Source organism: Sapajus apella, unplaced genomic scaffold (assembly GCF_009761245.1).
Source record: "Sapajus apella isolate SASKATOON/1434 unplaced genomic scaffold, GSC_monkey_1.0 scaffold2, whole genome shotgun sequence".
Classification (NCBI taxonomy): domain Eukaryota; kingdom Metazoa; phylum Chordata; class Mammalia; order Primates; family Cebidae; genus Sapajus; species Sapajus apella.
In genome coordinates this window covers 22,816,221-22,843,895 of record NW_022436942.1, presented here as the reverse complement: position 1 = coordinate 22,843,895, position 27,675 = coordinate 22,816,221, and the positions used below count along the sequence as shown (strand labels likewise).

The 27,675-nt window shown below is 45.7% G+C and overlaps 1 protein-coding gene across 4 annotated transcripts; it reads right to left on the bottom strand.

The window, feature by feature from the left end:
• Window positions 1-16,107: 16,107 nt before the first annotated feature.
• Window positions 16,108-26,958, bottom strand: ATP5MC2 (ATP synthase membrane subunit c locus 2). 4 transcript variants are annotated; one of them, XM_032292164.1, is made up of 5 exons: window positions 25,495-25,868; window positions 22,352-22,421; window positions 20,003-20,080; window positions 19,308-19,501; window positions 16,108-16,376 (listed from the first exon to the last, which is right to left on the bottom strand). In XM_032292164.1, the coding sequence occupies exons 2-5, from the start codon at window positions 22,388-22,390 to the stop codon at window positions 16,262-16,264; spliced, it is 426 nt and encodes a 141-aa protein (XP_032148055.1). In that variant the 5' UTR covers window positions 22,391-22,421; window positions 25,495-25,868; the 3' UTR covers window positions 16,108-16,261. The 4 variants fall into 4 exon arrangements, with proteins under 4 accessions (XP_032148055.1, XP_032148065.1, XP_032148036.1 ...); XM_032292174.1 differs by lacking the exon at window positions 25,495-25,868 and adding an exon at window positions 23,072-23,294; XM_032292145.1 differs by lacking the exon at window positions 22,352-22,421 and having other exon boundaries at window positions 25,495-26,958.
• Between the last annotated feature and the right edge of the window lie 717 nt (window positions 26,959-27,675).

Sequence of the window (27,675 nt, the reverse complement as noted above, 5' to 3'; positions counted from 1 at the left end):
GAGGCCAAGGCGTGTGGATCACTTGAAGTCAGGTTACCAACATGGTGAAACCCCATCTCTAATAAATACAAAAAATTAGCCGGGTGTGGTGGCGCATGCCTGTAATCTCAGCTACTTGGGAGGCTGAAGCAGGAGAATTGCTTGAACCCATGAGGTGGAAGATTGCAGTGAGCCAAGATTGCACCATGGCACTCCAGCCTGGGCAACAAGAGTGAAACTCCATCTCAAAAAAAAAAAAAAAAAAGAACATTTTACTATCATGATTTAGTTTGATGTTCAAATTGTTCCAGATTTGGCCGATAGGAGTCCCTTCAAGCTGGCTTCCATAGCCTTTGGTATGTCTCCATCATTCTTTGAGCAATTTCATACCTTCTGACACAACCAGATATTTCAGGTTCATCTTGTACTTTCCCTCCCCAGCCCTAGAATCAGCCCTTTCTTCAAGGATCAGTCGTTCTTTTAAAAGGAGAATACTTGGAAACCAATACCAGGTGTGATCAATGCTACTGGGGTACTATGATTCCTTCAGTGAACAGAATTTGTGGAAATATCAATGTTATTGTGGTGTCACAATTCCCTCTCAGTGAACACAATTGAGAGGTAATATATAATTAATATATAAATATACTATATAATTCACGTGTATTTCACTTTGGTTATTTCCAATTCTAGCCTAATGTAACAGGGTTAATTCTAATTTTTTCCTGTTCTACAGTTGAGACCCTTGTCTGGCAGCAAGAAATCTGGGTTCCTTTATCTTCAATATATTTATTGACTTAGCCAATCCCCCTAATATGTAACCAATCTCTGTTGCTATTAATGCCTGCCCCTCCCCCCATCATGGATGCCCTTCCTAACCCTACTTGAGCTCTGCCCACAGAACTTCTCCCACCGAAGCTGCCCCCACATAGAATCAGAACCGTCTTCATCCTCCTCAGGTTCCAACACCCTGAAATAAGCCACTGTTGTTACTCATTTCACTGGACTCCCATATTTCCCATCTAATAGCCCTTCGACTGAATTTTTCAGGAAGGATGGAAAGAATAAACAGAAAAAGACCGGCAGGCAGGCTCATAATTATTATTTTTATTTTTATTTTGAGATGGAGTCTCGTTCTGTCACCCAGACTGGAGTGCGGTGGCATGACCTTGGCTCACTGCAACCTCTGCTTCCTGAATTCGAGTGATTCTCCTGCCTCAGCCTCTCGAGTAGCTGGGATTATAGGCGCCTGCCACCATGCCCGGCTAATTTTTGTATTTTTAATAGAGATGGGTTTTTCACCATGTTGGTCAGGCTGGTCTCAAATTCCTGACCTCAGGCGGTCTACCTGCCTCAGCCTCCCAAACTTCTGGGATTACAGGCATGAGCCACCACACATGGGCTCATAATTATTTTTTAATTAAGGAAAAAAGTCTCCAATCATTTTGAATGCTGATTCTCATTTATAGGAATATTGCTGGCTATTCCTTTACTTGTGGCAGAAAGTAAATCAGGTTTCATTATTAGACAAAGTGTGGCTAATCTATGTTCATGATAGTATTTCTAATAGCTTACACAGATACACCAAAAGTAACCTTATTTGAGGTTATTAGCTATACACATTTGGGAGACAACAGAATACCTGTGTCTACAAGAGCAACCCAAAACCAAGTATTATTCTTTTAATTTTCAACTAAGCTCTGAAGAAGTACATACCTCTAGCTAGAGAATATGCTCCCCGTACTTATAGAAAGTCATGCCCAGTCTGGGTGTGGTAGCTTATGCCTGTAATTCCAGCACTTTGGGATGCTGGGGAGGGCAGATCCCTGGAGGTCAGGAGTTCAAGACCATCTTGGCTGATATGGTGAAACTCTGTCTCTACTAAAAATAAAAAAAAAAATAGCGGGACGTGGTGGCACATACCTGTAATTCTAGCTATTCAGGAGGCTGAGAAAGGAGAATAGCTTTAACCCAGGAGGTGGAGGTTGCAGTGAGCTGAGATCACACCACCGCACTCCAGCCTAAGCAACAGAGTGAGACTATGTCTCAAAAAAAAAAAAAAAAACATACCAAAAAACAGAGCCATGCCTTGCAGCTTTTGCTATAAGATGTAAAAGATGCATTGGATGGGCCGGGTGCGGTGGCTCACGCCTGTAATCTCAGCACTTTGGGAGGCTGAGGTGGGTGGATCACGAGGTCAGGAGTCCAAGACCAGCTGGGTCAATCTGGTGAAACCCCATCTCTACTAAAAACTACAAAAATTATCCGGGCATGGTGGCAGGTGCCTGTAAACCCAGCTACTCGGGAGGCTGAGGCAGGAGAATCACTTGAACCTGGGTGGCAGAGATTGTGGTGAGCCGAGATTGCGCTACTGCACTCTAGCCTGGGTGACAGAGTGACACTCCATCTCAAAAAAAAAAAAAATTAAAAAAAAAAAGATATATTGAGGAGAACGCCAGACCTAGACTTATGATGGATCATAAATGTTTCACACAGATTTAGGGAGGCAGCCGTGCTTGAAAGCACAGACTCTGAAGCCAGACATTCTGGGTTCCCTTCCTCCCTGTCATACTTAGAAGAAGCAGGACCTTATGAAAACTCGTCAGCTTCTTCGTGCCTCATGTTTTCATCTGTAAAATGAGATTCTACTTCATAGAGTTGGTGAAAATATACCCTTAGAACAGTGCCTGGCACTAGAGGTGGATTTGCATTGAAACTAAAGACACACGTTTCAAGGGTTCTCACTTGCACAGGCCTCAGCCTCCCAAGTAGCTGGGATTACAGGTGTGCACCACCACACCCAGCTAATTTTTGTATTTTTAGTAGAGACAGGGTTTTGTCATGTTGGCCAGTCTGGACTCAAACTCCTGACCTCAAGTGATATGCCTGCCTCGGCCTCCCAAAGTGCTGAGATTTGGGTGAGGACAGCCTGGGTAAGATGGCGAAACCCCATGTCTACCAAAAAGACAAAAAATTAGCCAGGCACGGTGGTGTGTGCCTATGGTCCCAGCTACTCGGGAGGCTGAGGTGGGAGGATCACTTGAGCATGGGAGGTGGAGGCTACAGTGAGCTGAGATTGTGTGACTGCACTCCAGCCTGGGTGACAGAGTGAGATCCTATCTCAAAAATAACAAATAAATAAATAAACAAACTATAATGAGATACCATCATATACCCACGAGAAAGTCTAAAATTAAAAATATAGGCCAGCTGGGCACAGTGGTTTGCACCTGTAATCCCAGCACTTTGGGAGGCCGAGATGGGTGGATCAACTGAGGAGTTCAAGACCAGTCTGACCAACACGGAGAAACCCTGTCTCTACTAAAAATACAAAATTAGCCGGGTGCAGTGGCTCATGACTGTAATCCCAGCTACTCAGGAGGCTGAGGCAGGAGAATTGCTTGAGCCTGGGAGGCAGAGGTTGTGGTGTGCCGAGATCTTGCCATTGGACCCCAGCCTGGGCAACAAGAGTGAAACTCCATCTCTCTGTCTCTCTGTCTCTCTGTCTGTCTGTCTGTCTGTCTGTCTCTCTCTCTATATATATATGTATATATGCCGGGAGCAGTGACTCATGCCTGTAATCCCAACACTTTGGGAGTCCAAGGCAGGCAGATCACGATCAGGAGATCGAGACCGTCTTGGCTAACACGGTGAAACCCTGTCTCTACTAAAAATACAAAAAATTAGGCCAGGCACAGTGGCTCGGCTAGGCACAGTGGCTCAGCTGGGCGCAGTGGCTCATCACTGTAATCCCAACACTTTGGGTGGCTGAAGTAGGAGGACCACTTGAGCCCAGGAATTTGAGACCAGCCTGGGCAACATAGAGAGACCTCTTCCTATGTTTTCTGTTTTTATAAATAAAAAATTTTAAAAGACATTTAAAAAAGAGTACTTGGGAGGGTGAAGTGGGAGGATCACTTGAGCCTGGGAGATTGAGACTGCAATGAGCTGTGATCATGCTATGACACTTCAGCCTGGGCCTCAGTGTGAGATCCTGTCTCAAAAAACAAACAAACAAACAAAAAAAAACAAAAAAAGAAAAGAAAAGAAAAGAAATAAAAAACAAAACATGGCCGGTCGCAGTGGCTCACGCCTATAATCCCAGCACTTTGGGAGGCCAAGTTGGTTGGTCATGAGGTCAAGAGATAGAGACCATCCTGGACAACATGGTGAAATCCCATCTCTACTAAAAATACAAAAATAGCCCGGCATGGTGGCATGCACCTGTAGTCCCAACTACTCAGGAAGCTGAGGAAGGAGAATCACTTGAACCTGGGAAGCAGAGAGTGCAGTGAGCAGAGATTGCACCATTGCACTCCAGCCTGGCGACAGAGCGAGACTCTGCCTCAAAAAAAAAAAAAAAAAAAAAAAAATTAAATTAAAAGCAAAGATTTTGGAAACTTATAAACAGGTTATTATAAATGAATAAAAATTACAGATAGTACACAGTGCTGGGGAGGACAAGGAGCAACTGGAACTCTCATGCATTGCTGGTGGAATACAAAATGAGGTACTACCACTGGAAAACAGTTTGGCAGTTTCTTTTTTTTAGTATATGTGCTGCCGAAGCGAGCACGGCAGTTTCTTATAAAGTTACACCTACATTAATGCAGGAATCCCACTCCTACGTGTTTATACAGGTGAAAGAAACACATATGTTCATGCAAATAACTGTACAGAAATGCTCAGCAGCAGCAGGGCGAGGTGGCTCAGCTTGTAATCCCAGCACTTTGGGAGGCCAAGGTGGGTGGATCACTTGGGGTTGGGAGTTTAAGACCAGCCTGCCCAACATGGAGAAACCCCATCTCTACTAAAAATACAAAATTAGCTGGGTGTGGTGGCACATGCCTATAATCCCAGCTACTTGGGAGGCTGAGAGGCAAGAGAATTGCTTGAACCCAGGAGGCAGAGGTTGCAGTGAGCCGAGATCATGCCATTGCACTCCAGCTGGGACAACAAGAGCGAAACTCCATCCCCCCCCACCCCAAAAAAAGCTCAGCAGCTTTATTGTAATAGCCCCCAACTGGAAACCACTTAAATGTATATAATCTGGTGAATGGATAAAAAATTATAGCACAGTATATAGTCAAATACTATCTATCAAGAAAAAGGAATAGTACATGTAACTACATGGATGAATCTCAAAACCGTTGATATGGTTTGGCTGTGTCCTCACCCAAATCTCAGTACCTCCCATAATTCCCACATGTTGTGGGAGCGATCCAGGGGTTGGTAATTGAATCATGGGGCTGGTCTTTCCTGTACTATTCTCATGATAGTGAATAAGTCTCATGAGATCTGATGGTTTTATCAGGGTATCTGCTTTTGCTTCTTCCTCGTTTTTCTCTGGTGGCCGCCATGTAAGAAGTGCCTTTCACCTCCAGCCATGATTCTGAGGCTTCCCCAGCTACGTGGAAGTGTAAGTCCAATTAAACCTTTTTGTTCGCAGTTTTGGGTATGTCTTTATCAGCAGTGTGAAAATGAACTAATACAAGTATCATGCTAAATGAAAGAAGCTAGATAGAAAGGCCTATACATTTCATGATGCCATTTAATGACATTCTGGAAAAAGGCAAAACGATTGGGACAACAATCAGATCAGTGGTTGCTAGGGGCTGTGCTGGTAGTGGGGACGGGACTGACTACAAATGAGCATAAGATAATTTATTTTGGGTGATAAAAATGTCCTGTATATGGCCGGGCATGGTGGCTCACACCTGGAATTCCAACAATCGGGAGGCCAAAGTGGGTGAATTTCTTGAGCCCAGGATTTCAAGATCAGCTTGGGCAACATAAGGAGACCCCCACTATACAAAAAATATGAAAATTAGCCAGACCTGGTGGTCTGTGCCTGTAGTCCCACCTATTTGGGAGGATCACTTGAGCCAGGGAGGTCGACGCTGCAATGAGCCAAGATCGCACCAGTGCACTCCAGCCTAGGTGACAGAGGGAGACCTGTTTGAAAGAAAAGGAGAAAGAAGTGTCCTGTATCTCAGTTGTGATAGTTACATGATTGCATATATCTGTAAAAACTCACAAATTGTACACTTAAAAATAGTGAAATTTTTTTCTTTTCTTTGAGATGGAGTCTTGCTCTGTCGCCCAGGCTAGAGTGCAGTGGCACCAACTTGGCTCACTGAAACCTACCCCTCCCTAGTTCAATCTATTCTCCTGCCTCAGCCTCCCGAGTAGCTGAGATTACAGGTGTATGCCAACATGCTTTGCTAATTTTTATATTTTTAGTAGAGAGGAGGTTTCACTATGTTGGTCAGGCTGGTCTCAAACTCCCGACCTCAAGTGATCTGCCCACTTAGGCCTGCCAAAATGCTGGGATTACAGGCTTGAGCCACTCCACCCAGCCCCCATGAATGTGATTTTTAAAAAAATAGTGACTGTTGATCAATATGGTGATGTTATACTCTGCAGGGCTGGGCCTAAACCACGCAAGGGAAGGAGATTCATGGTGATTGGGACTGCTCTTGTCATGCTACCTGTTGGTCCCTTGCCTTTCCCCCGTCTGTGGGTAGTGCATTATTTAACAAATGAATTTTACTTTATGTAAATTATTCCCCACTAAATTTAAATTTTAAAAGATCTACCAATAGTAATGAGTTTTTTTGTTTTTTTAGCCAACAGGAATGAGTTTGAAGTTTTTTTTTGAGATGGAGTATTGTTCTGTTGCCCAGGCTGGAGTGCAGTGGCACAATCTTGGCTCACTGCAACCTCCACCTCCTGGTTTTAAGCGATTCTCCTGCCTCAGCCTCCCGAGTAGCTGGGATTACAGGCATGTGCCACCATGCCTGGCAAAGAGTATAGTATTTATTTTTTATTTAATTTTATTTATTTATTTTTTTGAAACGGAGTTTCACTCTTGTTACCCAGGCTGGAGTGCAATGGCGCAATCTCGGCTCACCGCAACCTCTGCCTCCTGGGTTCAGGCAATTCTCCTGCCTCAACCTCCCCAGTAGCTGGGATTACAGGCACGCGCCATCATGCCCAGCTAATGTTTTGTATTTTTAGTAGAGACGGGGTTTTACCATGTTGACCAGGATGGTCTCTATCTCTTGACCTCATGATCCACCCGCCTCGGCCTCCCAAAGTGCTGGGATTACAGGCGTGAGCCACTGTGCCTGGCTATTTAATTTTATTTTTTGAGACAGAGTCTCGCTCTGTCACCCAGGCTGGAGTGCAGTGACTTGATCTTGGCTCACTGCAGCCTCCGCCTCCTGGGTTCAAGTGATTCTCCTGCTTCAGCCTCCCAAGTAGTTGGGTTACAGGGACATGCCACCATGCTCAGCTAATTTTTGGATTTTTAGTAGAGACGGGATTTCTCCATATTGGCCAGGCTGGTTCTGAATTCCTGACTTCAGGTGACCCACCTGCCTCATACTCCCAAAGTGCTGGGATTACAGGTGTAAGCCATCATACCCAGCCAGAGTATGGTTTTTAAATGTGTCTTCAAATCCTCTTTTCCCCCACCAAGACAGGGTCTTGCTCTGTCACCCAGGCTGGAGTGCAGTGGCTCAACCTTGGCTCACTGTAAACTCTACCTCCCAGGTTCAAGTGGTTCTCATGCCTCGGCCTCCTGAGTAGTTGAGACCACAGCACAGGCCAGCATGCCTGGCTAATTTTTGTGTTTTTGGTAGAGATGGGGTTTCCTCATGCTGCCCAGGCTGGTTTCAAACTCCTGGGTTGAAGCAATCCACCAGACTTAGCCTCCTGAAGTGCTGAGACTACAGGTGTGAGTCACCATGCCTGGTCCAGTCCACACATTCTTTTTTTTTTTTGAGATGGAGTCTTGCTCTGTCACCAGGCTAGAGTGCAGTGGCACAATCTCGGCTCACTGCCACCTCCGCCTCCGAGGTTCAAGCCATTCTCCTGCCTCAGTCTCTCGAGGAGCTGGGACTACAGGCACGTGCCACTACGCCCAGTTAATTTTTGTATTTTTTAGTAGAGATGGGGTTTCACTATGTTGGCCAGGATGGTCTCGATCTCTTGACTTCATGATCCGCCCATCTTGGCCTCTCAAAGTCCTGGGATTATAGGCGTGAGCCACCACACCTGGCTCCACAAATTCTTTACACTGCTTTCTTCAACAGGTGGAGCCTAATCCCACCCTTCTTGAGTATGGGCTGTTCTTATGTAGTGATATGCTTCTAACAAACAGAATTCAGCAGAAGTGATGTGTTTGAGTTCCAAGACTCGGCCATAATAGACATTGCAGCTTTCCCTGTTCCCTGTTTGGCATCACACATTTTGGGGGAAGCCAGGTCCCATACTGTGAAGATACTCACCTAGCCTTATGAAGCCCATGTATTAAGGTACAAGCTTCTTGCCAACAATGATGAATGACACATCTTGAAACCGGATTCTTGAGGCCCATTCCTTGAGTCAGGTGGAGCTGCTGCTCTGGGTAACATCTTACCTGCAACCTCTTGAGATATCTTGAGCCTGGACCAACTACCTAAGACATTCCTGAGTTCCTGACCCACGGAAACTGTGACATAAGTATTTGTTGTTTTAAGCCACTAAGTCTGGGGTAATGTTATATAATGATAGATAATGCAATTATATGTATATATGTAGGTGTTGTGAAGACTTTAGATTTGATTCTAAGTCCAGTGGGAAGCCATTGAGGGTTTCATGCAGAAGAATAACAGTCATAATTTTACTTTATTACTTTACTAGGGAGTGAGCAAGAATGGAAGCAGAGAGATCAGTTAGGAGGCGGTTACAGCAGTACAGGTGAGAGATGATGGTGGCTGAGAGTAGGTGGTGACAGTGGAGGTAGATGTGTAAAGTCAAGGAAGTAGAGAAATCCAGGATGAGCCTTGGGTTTAAAAAATTTTTTTTTTTTATTTTTAGAGACAGGGTCTCTAAAATAAAGGCTGGAGTGTGGTAGCGTGACCATTGGTCACTGCAGCCTCAAACTGCCAGGCTCAAGCCATCCTCTCGCCTCAGCTTCGCAGGTAGTTGGGACTACAGGCACAGGCCTCCACTCCTGGCTAATTTTTAAATTTTTTTTTTTGTAGAGACAGGGTCTCTGTTGCCCAGGCTGGTCTTGAACCCTGGGCTCAAGTGCTCCTCCTGCGTCAGCCTCTCGAGTAGTTGGGACTATAGGCACAGGTCACCTCACCCAGCTCAGCCTTGGGTTGTTATGAAGAGTTAAAATGAGGATAACTGTAAAAGGAAGAGATGGAGAGAAGGCCTGAAGGAGTGTGTAAGCATAATGTGCTTGAGAAACTGCGAATAGGCCAGTATGGTTGGAGTTTATGGTGACTGGATGGGAGGAAAGTGTGCAAGGAGGCCAAAAATACAGACAGGAAAGAAAGGCTTTGTTTGCCACCACAAGATGTCTGGACTTTATTCAAAGTCTATTTAGCCACTGGAAGTCACTAAAAGATTTTAAGAAGGACAGTGACCGATGAAACTCATATGTGAGAAAGATAACTCCCAGCAGCAGTATAGAGTTTGGATTGAAGAAGGAAGGTATTGGAAACTAGAAGACATTTTGAATAACCTCCTGATTTTTAGGAGGCAGCATAGTGCACTGGAAAGAGCATTAAATGGCTTTGGAGTCAGATGGATCCAAGATGGATTCAGCCATCTGTTCTGGGTTGAATTGTGTCCCCCTCAAATATATATGTTGAAATCCTAATCCCTTGTACTTTGGAATGGGACCTTATTTGGAAATAGGATCATTACAGTGTCATTAGTTAAGATGAGGTCATACTCAGTAGGGTAGGCCCCTAATTTAATATGACTGGTGTCTTTATAAAAAGCAGAGTTCTGGTGCGGTGGCTCATGCCTGTAATCCCAGCACTTTGGGAGGCCAAGGTGGGTGGATCACTTGAGGTCAGACGTTCAAGACCAGTCTAGACAACATGGTGAAACCTTGTCTCTATTAAAAAAATACAAAAATTAGCCGGGCATGGTGGTGCATGCCTGTAGTCCCAGCTACTTGGGAGGCTGAGGCAGGAGAATTGCTTGAACCCAGGGATGGAGGTTGTAGTGAGCTGAGACTGCGCCACTGTACTCCAGCCTGGGCAGCAGAGCAAAGCTCGTTTAAAAAAAAAAAAGCAGAAATTTGGACACAGATATGCACACAGGGACAACGCCATGTGAGGATGAAGGCATAGATTTACAGGCCAAAAAAATGCTAAAGATTGCCAGCAAACCACTAGAAAGCTAGAGGAGAAACATGGAACATATTTTTCCTCACAGCCCTCAGAAGAAACCAACCCTGCCAACACCTTTATCTTGAACTTCTGGCCTCCAGAACTGTGAGACAGTAACTTTCTATTTTTTTTATTTATTTACAGAGGCAAGATCTGACTGTGCTGCCCAGGCTGGAGTGTAGTGGCACAATCATAGCTTACTGCAGCATAAAACTACTGGGCTGAGTGCACACGACCATACCAGCTAATTTTAGTAACTTTCTATTGTTTTTTGTTTGTTTTTGAGATGGAATTTCACTTTTGTGCAATGGTGAGATCTCGGCTCACTGCAACCTCTGTCCCCTGGGTTCAAGCAATTCTCCTGCCTCAGCCTCCTGAGTAGCCAGGGTTACAGGCATGTGCCACCATGCCTGGCTAGTTTTGTATTTTTAGTAAACACGGGGTTTCTCCATGTTGGTCAGGCTGGTCTCAAACTCCTGACCTCAGGTGATCTGCCCATCTCGGCCTCCCAAAGTGCTAGGATTACAGGTGTGAGCCACTGGGCTTGAAAACTTTCTATTGTTAAAGGCACTCAGTTTGTGGTACTTTGTTATAGCAGTTTTTGCAAACTAGTATATCATCTACGTGACCTTGGACAAATTATTTAATCTTGCTAATCCCTAGTATCCTAATCTGTAAAATGGGGGTCACTATATCTACCTTAGAGGGTAGTCTTCAGGATTAAATAAAATGGCATTTGTAAAGCACTGGCATAAGCAGCACTACATAAATATTACCCTGCATTTGTGAGACACGAATGTTATCCAAGAAAAGTCGTACATCTCCGGAAATTTTTGAAAAGATTGACTACAATTGTCAGGGTCATGTGCAACACCACCTAAAAGTCACAGGCTGGATAAGATGATGTCGGAATTCCCTTCTTCCAGTTGGGTCCCTTAGACAGGAGCTCTGGCATTGTCTTGCTGTCTGTGAAAATGTAGTTTCTTTTGATAGAACACTGGTACAAGAACCAAAAGCACCCTTAAAGGCAGGAAGACTGAGGCCAATTAAACTAACAACTGTAATAAGGTGAATGTAGGAAGACAAGGAGGCAAACCAAGGTAGAGAGGTATAAGCCAGATGCCTCAGGCCCCCTGAATCCCCAGCTCACTTCCTTAGGTAAAAGATTTAGGCTGGGAGTTGTCCTCTCTTCAGCTCCATAAGGGAAACCCAACAGAGGCCTCACCAGTCTCTGGAACGCCTAGCCCTTTCAGGCAGGGAGCCTTTTGCCAAAGCAAACAATCCCAGCTCTACGATTGTGCTCTGGCTGGGGTAGGAGAGAACAAAGATCCCTTTCTTTGCTTCCCCAACCCTATGGCTCCAGCCAAAGGCGCTGTTTACACAATCTTCCCTGGTGAAGAATTTGTTCCTTTTCTCTCTAGGTTGCAGCTGGAAAAGATTGATTCCCCCCTTGCCTATTTGGTTTTCCCATGTCCCTGGGCAGGAAAAGTGCCCAGTACCCAAACCACCCACCTCCAGAGATGTCAGCATACTTAAGAGTAACTCCAGGCCCTTTTGTGATGTGACAGAGAACCTCGATTTTAGTGGCAGAAAGCCTATCTGGCCAGGAAAGGGAGGTTGGAAATATTAGGAGCTTAGTTTCCCTACATTCCAATTCCATTTATTCCACTCTCTCATTCCCTAGGCTTTCTCAGGCACATTTCCAAAAGTGAATCAAATAATCAAAATTCAGGGCAGATTTGGGCTCCTTCTTTTAAAGGATGGTCAGGTGGGTAGGATGAAAATAGTATTTTCTAGTGGGAGAAGTTGTTCTTTAGTCTTCAGTTTATTATTAACTCCAACAGCACAGATGTTCCCCCCACACACACCCTGAAAACAAAAGCAAGAGAGGGAAAAGGAAAGCCCAGAGTGGAAGGGTCTAATTTTAGTGCTGGCAGAGAACCCTAGTGTTAAGTTACTTCTGGTAAACTGGTAACTAAGAAACAACAGAGATAAAGATAATTTTCACAATGTGGGTTCCCAAGTAGTTTTAAGACCTAATTTTGCTTATTTCCATGACATCTCAGGGAGGCAGATAAGGTGTTACCCATTTCACACAAGAGAAGGAATTGATGCACAGAAGAATTAACCAAAAGCCATTCATGAGTGACTTGAATCCAGGGTTCTGGGACTTTCAGTTTGGTCAACTTCACAGGGCCAAGCTGCTTTCTGAAAAACTTATGGGTCTGTGTTTTGTACTGTACACATTTTCCCTGAGCTACATTTTCTATCTTAAATCCCTATTGACTACTCTCCTGTTGCTAAGGGAGCTATGGGCTAGCTGTTTGCTACCCTTTGCAGCTATGTTTTGGAAACTTGAAGTCTCTGCTCCAGATATTGGGAGATGGAAGTGGAAAAGCCATAAGGATACAGAGGGGCCGCAAGTCTGTTTGGGCTCAGATACCATCCTGACACACACATACACCCCAACCATCCCCCCGGCAAGATATGCAGAGTTCATTTCTGTAAAAGCAGCCACACAGTTCCTGGAAGACTATACTCCACTATGGTTAAAAATATCTATCTTGGGGACAGAGCTGAGCCAACCAAACAGCCTACCCATAAACTCAGAAAATAAGCAGTGGGGTAAAATGAACCCAGTGGTAGGCAAAATGCTACCTATCTGCAACATAACAGCAGGAATCAGAACGATAAATCAATTTTTGGAGATTCAACTCAATTGATCCAGATGAACTCAAAAGATCCAGATGAAACTTCATTCCTTCTACTGCAGATTGGAATATTGCACTTGTATTAGCTTTTTATTACTAGATAACAACAAACTTAGTGGTTTAAAACATTCATTATCCTACTGTTTGGTAGGTCAAAAATCCAGTGGGCTTGACTGGATTTTTTGCTTAGGGTCTCAGAAAGCCAAAGTTGTTTGGGCTGGGTTCTTATCTGAAGGTTCTGGGGAAGAATCCACTTCCAAACACATACAGGTTGTTGGTAGAATTCAGTTCCTTGCAGTTGTAGGAATGAGGTCCCCATTTTCTTGTTGGCAGGGGAGTCACTCTCAGCTCTTAGATGTTACTTTCTGGTCCTTGCATATGGTCCTCTCTATCTTCAATGCCAGCAAGGGTGCCTTAGAAGGTGCTTTTCAGGGCTCACGTTGACTAGATAAGAACCGCCCCCCGATAATCTTTCTTAAAGTCAACAGTGCCACATAATATAACTAGGGGAGGGATATCCAATTCAGATTCTGGGGATTAGGATAGGACATTCTAAAGGGCGTCATTTAAAAAATTCTGTCCACCACAGCACTTATTCAAAGGATGAGAGGAAATTCTCTGGTGGTTGGGGGAAGCAGCAGGAATAAATTACCTCTAACCATTTACACTAATAAGAGAAGCCAAGCATTTGGAATGAGAACTGATCTCATGCCTGGTATTTTGTTCCTGTCTTTGCCATGTCTAAAGTGGCTACTTTGGTTACAATGTGCTAATATTTACAGTGCCTTGAAATAAATGCTTAAAAATAATTTTTGTTTTCCTTTGAGATAAGTCTCACTCTGCTGCCCAGGCTGGAGTACAGTGGTTCGATCTTGGCTCACTGCAACCTCTGCCTCTCAGGTTCAAGCAACTCTCCCACCTCAGCCTCCTGAGTAGCTGGGACTATAGGCGTACGCCACCACTCCCGGTTAATTTTTGTATTTTTGGTAGAAACGGGGTTTCACCATGTTGTACAGGATGGTCTCGATCTCCTGGCCTCATGATCCACCTGCCTCAGCCTCCCAAAGTGCTGGGATTACAGGTGTGAGCCACTGCGCCCAGCCAAAAGTAAATTTTAAGGATGCCTGGAGACAAAAAGATCTTCCTGTTTTACTTTTTTCCTCATCAAATGGTAAGAACACCAAGATATCAGGAATGTCTCCTAAGAATACTATTGCAAAATGCACGCTGTTTTGACATGTGGCCCAATAAAGACAGTTTTGGCTGGGCACAGTGGGTCACGCCTGTAATCCCAGCACCTTGGGAGGCTGAGGTGGGCAGATCATCTGAGGCCAGGAGTTCAAGACTACCCTGGCCAATGTGGCGAAACCATCTCTCTAAAAATACAAAAAATTAGCTGAGTGTGGTGGCAGGTGCCTGTAATCTCAGTTACTCAGCAGGCTGAGGCAGAATTGCTTTAACCCGGGAGGTGGAAGTTGCAGTGAGTTGAAATTGCATCACTGCACTCCAGCCTGGGCAAGAGTGCCACTCTGTCCCAAAAAAAAAAAAAAAGGGGGGGGGGGGGGGGACAAAGTTTCATTGCTTAGAACTTGAGGGACTAGGACAATATTCTCTACTCACCATTGTGATACTACTGCCCTTACTTTTCCTATTCTTGAGTTCTAAATGAACATTCCTTCATCTCATCTGTGTGAAGGAGACAGTTGCTCTAGGTTCCTGGACACCAACTTAAGCCAAACTACCAGTTTTGTCCCTGGTCAGCTTTCTCACCCTGATGCCCTTACAAAGTCTCAAATCCACCTTGAAAGGGAGGCTGGAGCATGGATCCTCATTACTGTTAAGCATTGAGGTGATTTTCAAAGGGCATCATTTGCTTCTAATTAGGATGGCACAAACCTACTGACATTTCTGTGGTGCTGAAGAAACATAACTGACTCATGGGAAGAAACTGTGAAGAGGGAAGCAGGTTTTGTCTTCAGCATCCCTGGGTTCTCTCTCTAGATGCCTTCTGGCCAGACTTTTTTTTTTTTGAGATGGGAGTTTCACTCCTGTTGCCCAGGCTGGAGTGCAATGGCACAATCTTGGCTCCCTGCAACCTCCATCTCCCGAGTTCAAGCGATTCTCCTGCCTCAGCCTCCTCAGTAGCTGGGATTATAGGAATGCGCTACCACACCCAGCTAATTTTGTACTTATACTAGAGACAGGGTTTCTCCATGTTGGTCAGGCTGGTCTTGAACTCCTGACCTCATGATCCGCCCACCTTGGCCTTCCAAAGTGCTGGGATTACAGGCATGAGCTACAGTGCCTGGCCCAGACTTAAAATTTTGATTCCAGGCCAGGTGTGGTAGCTCACGCCTGTAATCCCAGCACTTTAGGGGGCTGAGGCAGGCGGATCACTTGAGGCCAGGAGTTTGAGACCAGCCTGGCCAACACGGTGAAACCCCATCTTTACTAAAAATACAGAAAAAATTACATGGTAGTGCATGCCTGTTATCCCAGCTACTTGGGAGGCTGAGGCAGGAGAATCACCTGAACCCAGGAGGCTGAGTTTGCAGTGAGCTCAGATCGTGCCATTGCACTCCAGCCTGGTGACAGAGCAAGACTCCGTCTCAAAAAAAAAAAAAAAAAAAAAAAGAGAAGAGGAAAATGAGCAAAGATTGAGGGAAAGAAAGCAGAATTGGGCAGAGAAAGGAAAAGGCAGGAAGATAACAGTAAAGACAAGAAAACATCTGAAAAATAACAATCACATTAGGTCGTGTATAGGATGAATAAAAGATAAAGCAGAGAAGCTGAGGTGAGACTTTTTGAACTGGTAACGGATAAAACTAGTCTTATGCTTAAGGAGGATTCACCTGGCAGTGGTAGGGAGAAGTAAATGCTGGAGGGAAGAAACTGGAGGCAGAGGGTCAGTTAAGACATTATTGCAATAGACGAGGTGGATGACAATGAAGGCCTGAGCCAGGATAGTGACAGTGGAAACAGAAAGCCTATTAGCCAACATTTTAGGCCAGAACTCTAAGTTGCTACTGACCCCAATGTTCCCAGTCAAGTAGCAGACCATGCCAGGTGGAAATTATTTAAAATGTTGTGCTATTTTGAATTAAGCTTTCCTGAAACAGAATTAAGAGAGCCCAGCCAAATGCATGTTGAGTTTAGCACCACCACCACCATTCGGGCCTTGTACTCTCACTAAGGCACTCAGCCAACTGTGGAAAATAAATATACACAAGAGACTCAGGAAACATCTTATTAATACAGTATTTATTTGTCTTTTCTCTGTCAAACCCTGAGCCAACCACGTTCCCCAGGGTACCTGGGGAGGTATAGGAAAAGGAACACACAGGGCTGTACCATACATGGGAGAAAGAACTATGGGATATGGAGACGGCTTCTTCACATGGCGAAGAGGATGAGAAAGGCCACCATCAGGCAAAAGAGCCCCATGGCCTCCGAAAGGGCAAAGCCCAGAATGGCATAGGAGAACAGCTGTTGTTTCAGAGAAGGGTTCCTGGGAGAAGGGGAGGAGAAAAGACTGAATTTCTAGTTCATACAAAGAAAAGGATAAATATCTAAGACAGGCTCAGGGAGAATTCCCCTCTTCAAGATTATCTTACGTAAAGAGCCTTTCAGGGGAACACCATCATGCCCAAAATCTTGCCCCGATTCCCCAAGGGCTCTGTAAGAACTGAATGAAGTGGGAAAGAGGACAATCTGAACGCCTGTAACATGGCCCAGGTGCAATCATGACCTTCTCTAATGGGTCATCTGTCTCATTACCACAAATTAAGACCTTTTGGCCTAGACACTTAATATCCAGGGCCCCAACAGGATAGAAGAGGCATCCGGAGTAGCAGGGTCTATCTAAGCAGTGTTTTCAAACTTTAAGCAGAACTCCAAAATAATAAACATATAAAAGCCAAATTGCAATGGTATAAAAGTAGTGGGAAATTTTAATGGCTTGGTCTCCCCTTTATTCTCTAAGACAGTCTCTAGGAGAGATCCTCAGAATCCTAGGGATTAATGGAACACAATTAGACCACCACTCTTTTAGAAGACAAGAGAGTGAGGGGTGCTGGGCATGGTGGCTCACCCCTGTAATCCCAGAACTTTGGGAGGCCAAGTTGGGCAGATCACCTGAGGTTGGAAGTTCAAGACCAGCCTGACCAATATGGAGAAACCCTATTTCTACTTAAAATTCAAAATTAGCCAGGTGTGGTGGTGTATGCCTGTAATCCCAGCTGCTTGGGAGGCTGAGGCAGGAGAATCACTTGAACCTGGGAGGCAGAGGTTGCGGTGAGCCGCGATTACACCATTGCACTCCAGCCTGGGAAACAAGCGTGAAATTATCTCAAAAAAAAATTAAAAAAAGAGAGAGTAAGAGGGACATATTATGTTCTCTCATTTCAGTCAAAAGATTTGGGGCTTTAAGAAGCTACAAATGGGCTTGGTGCGGTGGCTCACGCCTGTAATCCCAGCACTTTGGGAGGCCGAAGCAGGTGGATCACTTGAGGCCAAAAGTTGGAGACCAGCCTGGCCAACATGGTGAAACCCTGTCTCTACTAAAAATACAAAAATTAGCTGGGTGTTACAAACCACAGTGCTTCAAAAGAAAAAAAAATTAGTTGGGCGTGGTGGCACACGCCTGTAATCCCAGTTACTTGGGAGGCTGAGGCAGGAGAATCGCTTGAACTCAGGAGGCAGAGACTGCAGTGAGCAGAGAGCGTGCCAATGCACTCCAGCCTGGACTACAGTGAGACTAGTTTTAAAAAAAAAAAAAAGTTACAAATGGTCTGTGGGGTTTATGATATGAGTTGTAGTAGTATGGATAAAGGACTCCCAACATTGAAAGCCAATATATAATTTGTATTTCCCTTACTCTGATACCTCCAGAAGTCTTGATGGGTAAGGTATATCAACACCAGCATTTAACAGAATAGTGAATAAAGTGGCAGTTAGACTTCTTGTTTAATACAAACTCTTAAAAAGAACTCTATTTCCTAAAAGACATTAAGAGAACTTACTGGTCTCTAGAAGATTAATTTGGTTTTAATGGTGAGTTATCCAGAGTTGGCGGGACTAAACAGTCCAGGGCTGGCTGCAGTGTCAGTTTTCCCAGGAGCGACAAAGAGAAATCCCCAGAGATGGGTAAAAACAGCAGTAAAGCCACTATGTTCACTGAGTCTCTAGACCAGAGAAGGTAAACTCTTTCTGTAAAGGGCCACATGGTAAATATTTTAGGTTTTGTGGGCCGCATATAGTCTCTTTTGCTTTATTTATTTATTTATTTTTGAGATGGAGTCTTGCTTTGTCTCCCAGGCTGGAGTGCAGTGGCACAATCTCGGCTCACTGCAGCCTCCGCCTCCTGGGTTCAAGTGATTCTCCTGCCTCAGCCTCCTGAGTAGCTGGGATTACAGGTGTGTGCCACCACACCCGGCTAATTTTTGTATTTTTAGTAGAGATGGGGTTTCACCATGTTGGTCAGGCTGGTCTTGAACTCCTGACCTCATGATCCGCCCACCTTGGCCTCCCAAAGTGCTGGGATTACAGGCATGAGGCACCGCACCTGGCCATCTTTTTTGCTTTTAAAAAAAATGAAACATTTTAAAAATGGAAAACTATTTTTAGCTCAACCATACAAAACCAGACTATGGCCCAGATTTGGCCCTTGGGCCTTAGTTTGCCAATACCTGCTCTAGACCAAAGCTGTTTATCAAACTTTCTTCAATGACACAATGATATAAACATTCTATCCAGCCATCCATCTATATTTTTTGAGATGGACTCTCACTCTGTTGCCCAGACTGGAGTGCAGTGGCGCCATCTTGCCTCACTGCAACTTCCACCTCCCAGGTTTAAGCAATTCTTCTCTCAGCCTCTCGAGTAGCTGGGACTACAGGCGCCCACCACAATACCCAGCTAATTTTGGTATTTTTAGTAGAGATGGGGTTTCACCATATTGACCAGGCTGGTCTTAAATCCTGAGCTCAGGTGATCCACTCACCTTGGCCTCCCAAAGTACAGGATTACAGGTGTGAGCCACCTCGTCTAGCCTATATTTGTTTTCCTTTTCCTTTTTTTCCCATAAAGTCTCACTCTGTTGCCCAGGCTGGAGCACAGTGACATGATCTTGGTTCACTGTAACCTCCACCTTCTGGGTTCAAGCGATTTTCCTGCCTCAGCTTCCTGAGTAGCTTGGATTATAGGTGCATGTCCCCATGCACAGCATAAGAATCCCTTGAATCCAGAGGCAGAAGTGGCAGTGAGCTGAGATTGGGCCACTGCACTCTAGCCTGTGTGACAGAGCGAGACTGTCTCAAAACAAACAAAAAACATGTAGCTAGTGGCTACAGTATGGGACAGTGTAGTTCTAGACCCCCAAATAAGTTCACACCTTTGGAAAGCGTATCAGAGAACCAGTGGAGGGCCCAACTTATCTTACCTGGCATAACCAATGATGAGGCTCCCAAACACAGTCCCAATCCCAGCCCCAGAGCCGGCCACCCCAACTGTGGCAGCCCCAGCCCCAATGAACTTGGCGGCTGTGTCGATGTCCCTTGAAATGGCGCTGGTTTGGAAGCTGCGGCTAGAGACAAATGAGGTAAGGGGACGTGAGACTGCCAAGCTGCTGGGGCTCTGTGAAGAAGAGGCAGGTAGAAGGTCAAGATTTTTGGAACCTTTTGCTTTGGTAACTTTTATACCATTTAAAGTCTTTATGCTGCCAAATCCCATGGTTTCTCCCTCAAACACAAAATTGTTTAAGCCCCAAAAATGCTGGTTAAGTAGAACCTTTTAATGTAGGATGTAGACTTCAAATGCCTTTAAGACTCAGGTGTGGTCAAGAAGTGTAAGACTGAGGCCTTAGTCTATTCTTGCTGCCCCAAAGAGATCGTCTTCCTAGACTAGATGTTCCCAACTGCAATCATTCGACTAAGTTAGCAGCAGTGCACATGGGCATGTGCTGCCAGTGGCAAAGGCTGTAGCACTCTAGTATACAGTGCATTAACTGGCCTCCATCTCCACCTAAAGCCCATGGCCTGTGATGACTGTCCTCAACACTCTTCCTCCTGGTTCTGGCAGGTAACCCTCCCACTCATCACCCCCAAAACCACAGTCCCAACTCTATGGGTAAGGTACCTCATCTGTCAGTGTCTCCGGTCGTTTCAGCAAAACTGCAGATAGTGGACGGCTCAGCAGCTGTGAGGTGCTCTTGACCTAGTAGGAATGACATACAGGGGCAGGAAGGTCAAGGAAGACTGGAGAGAAGTTTCAGAACTATGCCGCACTGTTACATCATCAGATAGGAGCTTCTCTCCTCTGATGGCCTTTCCATCCTCACACTTAAATTTGAATTCTGAATCATTCTTTCTTTTAGCAAAGCCGAAATTAAAGAACCACACCGTTTCTCTTGCTTCTCAGGTTTTGCTTTAAGGAAAGAAAGTCTACTTCCTTTTGGGCAACAAGGGAGCATTCACCCTTGCTGTATCCTTTTATAGCTTTTGAGAAGAAGAAGAAATCTAAGCCTCAGAAGCATTTGCCTCACTCAACAAGGGAGATATATACAGATGCTCCTCAACTTAGCATAGGGTTATGTTCAAATAAATCCATCGTACATTGAAAAAGCATTTAATACTGCTAACCTACTAAACACTATAGTTTGGCTTAGCCTAGCCTTAAATGTCCTCAAAACGCCTACATTAGCTTACAGTGAGGCGAAATCACCTAGCAACACAGTACCCTGTAGCGTATTGGTTGTTTACCCTCATGATTGGGTAGGTGACTGGCAGCTGTGGCTTGCTGCTAAGTATTGCAACAGAGTATTGTACCACACATCGTTGGCTTGGGAAAAGAAAGATTCATAATTTGAGGTATGGTTTCTAACGAATGCATATCATTTTTGTATCATCATCATAAAAAAAAAAATCTTAAGTCAAATCATATAAAGTTGGGGGCCATCTGTATGGGTAATGGTCAGCCCACACGAAAAAACTCAGTGACTTTCCCTGAATAAAGGATCCAAAAGGTTGCTTTTGGAAAATAAGAACAAAGATTCATGCTCAAAATTTACCTCATTCCAGTAGCCTTTTCTGACTAACCCCAAGCCAGTGACGCCAAAACAGATACATGGTGATTAACAGCCAGGGCTTAGGCATCAGAATAGGGTGAGATTCAAATCTTAACTCTATTGCCACCAATGTGCTCTCAGGTTAAGTCACTTCAATCTTTCTAAGCCTGTATTCTCATTTATCAAATCAAAATATCATCTCCCAGAGTCGATTTGAAGAGTAAATGAGATTATGTATACCAATTAGTAAACTCAGTGCTAAGGCACATGGTAAATGCTCAATAAATGGTACTCCTTTTTATTTGTGAATGAACCAACTGCCTCCTCTACCTACAATTAAAAATTTTTTTCCATACTGTTGTTTCTGAGTTAAATACTTTTCCAATGTGTATTTATGTAAAGTTTAGCTTCCCATCCAAATTTTAGTCCCAGAATGAACTCCTAGCTATGGCTCACTCAGGACAAGATCCTACACATAGTACATATTCAGTCCAAGTTATGTAATCTAACTACTTGTTTACCACTCTGGATGGCCAGTTTACAGGACATATAGTTTCAGGAATAGGAATAACTTGGTCTAGATTCTCATCTCTACTCTTAAGATGGTTGGGTAAGAATTAACTGGCCACAGCCAGGTGCAGTGGCTCATGCCTGTAATTCCAGCACTTTTGGAGGCCGAGACGGGTCAATCACCTGAGGCTGGGAGCTCGAGACCAGCCTGACCAACATGGAAAAACCCCATGTCTACTAAAAACACAAACTTAGCCGGGCGTGGTGGCACATGCCTGTAATCCCAGCTACTCAGGAGGCTGAGGCAAGAGAATCACTTGAACCTGGGAGGCGGAGGTTGCGGTGGATCGCGCCATTGCAGTCTGAGCAACAGGAGCAAAACTCCGTCTCAAAAAGTAAAATAAAATAAAAAAGTTAACAGGCCACTAAGTGATACGGGGCAAGAGAATGTCTAACAAGCATTCACTCTCTCCTGTTAGGCAATGACAGCAAAGGGCCTTCTCTCCCCAAGAATCTTGTTTATTTATTTTTTGAGACAGAGTCTTCCTCTTTCGCCCAGGCAGGAGTGCAGTGGTTATGATCTTGGCTCACTGCAACCTCCATCTCCCGGGTTCAAGCTATTCTCCTGCCTCAGCCTCCCGAGGAGCTGGGATTATAGGCACATGCCACCATGCCCAACTGTAGAAATGAGGTTTCACCATGTTGGCCAGGCTGGTTTCAAACTCCTGGACTCAAGTGATCTGTCTGCCTGGACCTCCCAAAGTGTTGGGATTGCAGGCATGAGCCACTGCACCCAGCCCCAAGAATCTTACTCACCTTCACCCAGCTGTGCTGTGAAGAACAAGGTCTGATGGAAAGAGAGAGACAAGATGTCTCTCCTTTAAAGCTCTCCCAGAAAATCAGGTACTCACCAAGGAGGAGGTGGAGACAAACTTGGAGCAGGCAAACATTTTCAGGGGGTGAGGGGCTCTGGCAGGAAAGCTGGAATTACAGGAGCAGTTTTGTAAACACTCTCTTTATTCATTAAACTACATCCTTATTAGAAGAAGTGGGACCCTAGAACACTTAACTGGCCCAGAGAACAGTGACTGACCTTAAGTCACGGGCAGAAATAGAATTAGAACCCTCAAGTCATGACTTCTTCCAGAAACCCCACACAGCTCCCAGGATTTCCTTATAATCAAGTGACTTCCCCTGGTCTGAACAAGGGATCATTTGGGCCCAGCTTTAACACCTGTTACCCATTTCCATAGCCTCATGGATTTGCAGTTGCCAGAGGAATTTTCCCAGTGTCTTTTGCCTAAGTTTTCCTCAGTTTTTATTCAAAAGGAACCCTTCTCAAGACTTCATCGTGTGGGCCTTGAAAAGTTGCCCTTCAAAGATTAGAGTCTTTGTAGTTTTGGGAGATATTTGTTGACGGCCAAGACACTGGAAGGTCTCCAACAATCTCTTTGCTGATCCCTGGAAGTACCTGATTCCTCAAAATACTTCAATTTCTTGTATTAATAGGATGAGGAAGATCAAGGAGGAACTCTGCAGTTACTTTATCTAAAAGGTATTAAATTGTGTCTCCCCAAGATAAAGAAGTCCTGACACCCTACAGGTGTCTAAGTTGGTAGAGGTGAACTTACCTGAGAAGAGAAGATGAGTTAAAAAGCTAAAGGCAGGGTTTCTCCAAGTGAGAAGCCCATCTGAAGCAGAATTATCTGGGTGGTGCACGTATTAAAAAAATGTATATTCTTGGGACCAACTTGGACCTTCCTGGTCTAGATCTCTTGGGGGAGCTAGGCTCAGTGGTTCACTCCTGTAATCCCAACACTTGAGAAGCTGGAGCGGAAGGATAACTTGAAGCCAGGAGTTTGACATCAGCCTGCTCGAACACCAAGACCTTGTCTCTACAAAAAATTAGCTAGGTGAGGTAGCTGTGCACCTGTAGTCCCAGGTACTCCAGAAGCTGAGGCAGGAGGATTGCTTGAACCTAGGAGTTGGAAACTTCAGTGAGCTATGATCATGCCACTGTACTCTAGAGTCTGGGTGACAACATGAAACCCCATCTATAAACAAACAAAAAAGATCTCTGGGAATAAGGCTCAAGTGCCCTGTATTTTAAACAAGTTTCCCAGATGATTATTAGACATACTTAACGCAAGAGCATGACCTTAAACCCAGTCTTGAAACTACGGTAGTGGTAGAGGCTAGATTTGAACTTGCATCATTTGTTACATGCTTTTTTTCTTTTTTTTCTGAGACAGAGTCTCAAGTCTGTAAAAAGGCTGGAGTGCAGTGGCACGATCTCGGCTCACTGCAACCTCCACCTCCCGGGTTCAAGCAATTCTCCTGCCTCAGCCTTCTGAGTAGCTGGGACTACAGGCATGCGCCACCACGCCCAGCTAATTTTTCTATTTTTTTAGTAGAGATGGGGTTTCACCATGTTGGTCAGGATGGTCTTGATCTCTTGACCTCGTGATCCACCCACCTCGGCCTCCCAAAGTGCTGGGATTACAGGCGTGAGCCACTGTGCCTAGCCAGTTACATACTTTCTAATATGTCACAGACTGAGATACTCAGTGAATGCTTAGGCCTATTAAATGCCACTTCCTTAAATGAAGTGAACTGAAATTGTCCCAGGTTATAACACTTCTGAATCCAAGATCTTAACTGCTTACTTTACTGTTAATTTTTTTGTGGTGACCCTGTCTGGAACTCCTGGCCGCAAGCAATCTTCCCACCTTGGCTCCCAGTGTTGGGATTACTGGTGTGAGCCACCACACCCAGCCTTAATTACTTTTAGATTAATGGATGTCCTCAGCTCTTGTCCTATCTAAAACTCTGATTTTTGCCCATATGTAACTCTAACCCAGTTTTGCTTCTGTACTATTCAAGTTTTCTTGGGTCAAAGTCCAATAGTTCTTTAAGGCTTTTAGAAAAGGAAGGCATGGTTTTTTCCGAAGGCAATTATACCTCAATATCATCATTTGTAAAATGCGGTTCTTAGGGGGATTAAATATCTTCATTTACCAATTAACAGAGTTTAATGTGGTGCTGGCATGTAATAAACCCGTAACAAAGGGTGGCAATTAAGTGATCCCACCAGGCAAGTCTGCAGTTGTTAGCCTACAACTTGGATGAAGGCACTATCCAGAATCAGGACTCCTAAATCATCATGGGCTTTTTCCTTAGTGTAGGACAGTCACAGGGGTGCTGACTTAACCATTCTTTTCCTTAAACGTTCTTTTCCTCCTAACGCAGTATCTGGGGAGGTTAACTGATCCTTGACAGAAAAGCTGGCAGGCAGGGACTCATGCTGCCCCAGTAGCTTGGCCTTACCCCACCTTTCTGGGCCTGCTGCCTCGAACAGAAACCCTTATCTCTAGCCCACCACTGTGACTTTTCCAACTTCACCAGCGTGCCAGGGTGCAAGAAAGGTACTGGTAAATAACTATTGATTCCAAAGCAACTGGCCTCTCATTTCTGCTTTAGCTATCCCAAGGCACAACCTGTCGGGAGGCGATGTTTGGCTTTTTTTCCACTTCTACCATGTTCAAGGTTTACTTTTTAAATTGAGGGATGCTGACTAGAGGGACTGGTGACTTTAGACGATCCACTATCTCCATTGCTCGGAGCACCTGAAGTCCTGGGGCCGAAAGTCTGGAGATTTCAGAATAAGAAGGCATAAGTCAGGATGAGAAGAGAAAGCAGAGATAGGAAGGGAGGGACTGGGGGTTGTGACAATCTGATAGGGTCAGAGGGCGAGAAAAGCGTGTCTGTAAGGGCTGGGTGGAACAGGTGAAAAGCAGCACTCTAGGATCTAACTTTGGCCAGCTCCAAGGCACCCTCCCGCTACGAGACATCCAAGATGGCGTCAGGCCCGCGCGGCTGGAGGTCACCGGCATGCGGAAGAGCCAGCTCTAAGACTCAAGGATAGCGGGAGCCAGGGAGGGCGCGAGTACCAGGGTGGGAACAAGCAAGGTAAGAACCTCAAAGCATCCGCGCGAGGTGGGGTGTCCCGCGCGCGTGCGCGGCGCACAGAAGGAACGACATCCCAAAGCCTTACCTGCTCCCAGTGCAGAGAAGACAGAGGAGGGGCAGAGCGGCGGGAAGAGCGAAACGAAGGCTCAGCGCATGCGTGGCCCGGGCCAACGAGTCGCTCCGCCGCAGATAGAGCGATTGCAACGTGGAGAGAATCGGCCCAGGCACCACAGCGCCGCCTGCCAGGGCTGTGGCGGTATTCGGCCAGTTGCCCCACCTGGCGTTCGAGAGGAGAAACTACAGGGAAAGCCGACAGTGTGCAGAGAAATGAGGCCAACTGAGTAAGCCGATCCGTAACGTGGCGTGCGGTTTGGTCTGTACAGCGTTTGGGATCTCGGACTGGCGTCCCCTTTCCCAGCATGCGCAGTCACACTGCCGAAACAAAACTACCACTCAGAATTCAGTGTTAACATACAGTCGGGTTGGGGTTCAGTGCCTAAAATGCAGCAGGAGGAAGATCCTGGGAGTCCTGCTTTATGTCGCTTCGAGAACCTGGCATCACTGGATGGCAAGCCGGCCCAATGAGCGAATAGTCAGCAAAATGTCACAGCTGCTTCTGGTGGCTTCGCCCTTTCCCCCCCTCCCGTTTCCTCCTTTCCATTCCTGTGATAAACCGTGAGAAAAGCAGCATCGGCGAGCCAGAAGATAGGGCTAAATATGATCCGAAGCTCTTTTTCCTGACTCCTGGGACAGTCTAGGAATAACGGGCACCTGCGACCCGCTGTAAGGTTGCGAGGTCACTCCAGGCTTGCCCGAGCCTCTGCTCAGGTTTCACCCACGCGAGCGGGAATAAGCAGCACCCTCCTCCCCCAGATGCTCTCCTAAACGCCCGTCTTCTCTCCCCTTCGCTCGTCCTTCCCGAGGTGGACGGCTTTCTGGCCCTCATCTTTTCTCGGCCTTCTTGTCTCCCAGACAGGACCTGCCCTGCCCTTTGGAGCAGAGCGACAAGGCCTACCCAGTTCCAAATCCCTGCCGTCCCTGCGTCGTGCTTGAACGCAGCACGAGAAAGACGGGAAAAACTCAACCAAACCCCATAAAAAATAAAAAATAAAAAGAAAGCCGCGGCTGTAAATAAAGGCAAATCCGCCACCCTCTGAGGGGCCGTTTGTCCTCCCCTCCTTGGCCCCGTCCTTCCCGCCGCCCCCTCCCGGCTCCCGGGCCCCGCGGCGCCCCGGCCCCGAGCTCCTCCATTTAATCGGATTTGGGAGAAGGGGAGGATAAATCACGGCAGCAGCTTTACGGTCCCGGAGGAGAGGCGAGCCGCAGCCAGGCACACCCCGGCCGGCGATAAAAACCGCCGCTGAAAGCCCACGGAGCAATTTCCCGGGACCCCGAGCGACGCCATTACAGGAATGTAATTTTGCCCGGATGAGGCCCCGAGTTTAATTATCCTCGCGGAGGAATTTCAATGCGGCCAATCCATCTTGCAGGCGGGCGGCAGAGGGATTTATATGGGCCCGTTATTTCACACCGATCCTCCATCTGCATTTTTATGGCCCTGAGCTCCTGAAAGGGAGGGGAAGGAGTGGGGAGAAATAGGAGAAGCGGGCGAGAAGAGGAGGGTGGGGGACTGCTCGTCTTTCCTAAATTCGCGTTTCCAGCTCAGTTAGGATTCTCACAGGCTCCTCTGAAATCCCCAAATCTCCAGTTCTAGTTGTTGATTGTGCCCCGAGCGGGCAGGTAGGTGGGAACTGGGATCCTTGGGAATCAATCAACAGGTATTTATCAAGTACCAAGTGGTGTCAGGCACTGTGGAGATGCTGTTAGGAGAAAGGCAGGCTGGCAAAGACACGAGTTTATCCCCTGAGGTCTCCAGACATCTCCACTCCCACCAAAAATGAATTTTTTTTAGCTCTCAGCTTCACATCCTCAATGGCAGAGAAAGTCCACGGTTCTTAGGAGCCACTATGTCCATAATGGCTGTTGCAGCTGTTGTGACAATTCAGACACTCAGATATAGCTAACAATCCCAGAGGAGGATCAGAGAAGGGGCCTGGGAGGAAGCTAAAGCTGGCTCTTTCCAAAAGTTGTGACAGCGTGCAATGTTTAACACTCTCTTACCCTCATAGAATAATGGGCTCAGCGTTCAGACAAATCTGAGTTCCCAAATTGCTGTGTGACCTTGAGCTAGCTATTTAACCCCTTCTAAATCGATTTCCTCCTATGTGTATTGGGAAGAATAATAGTATTTACCACGCAGCCAATA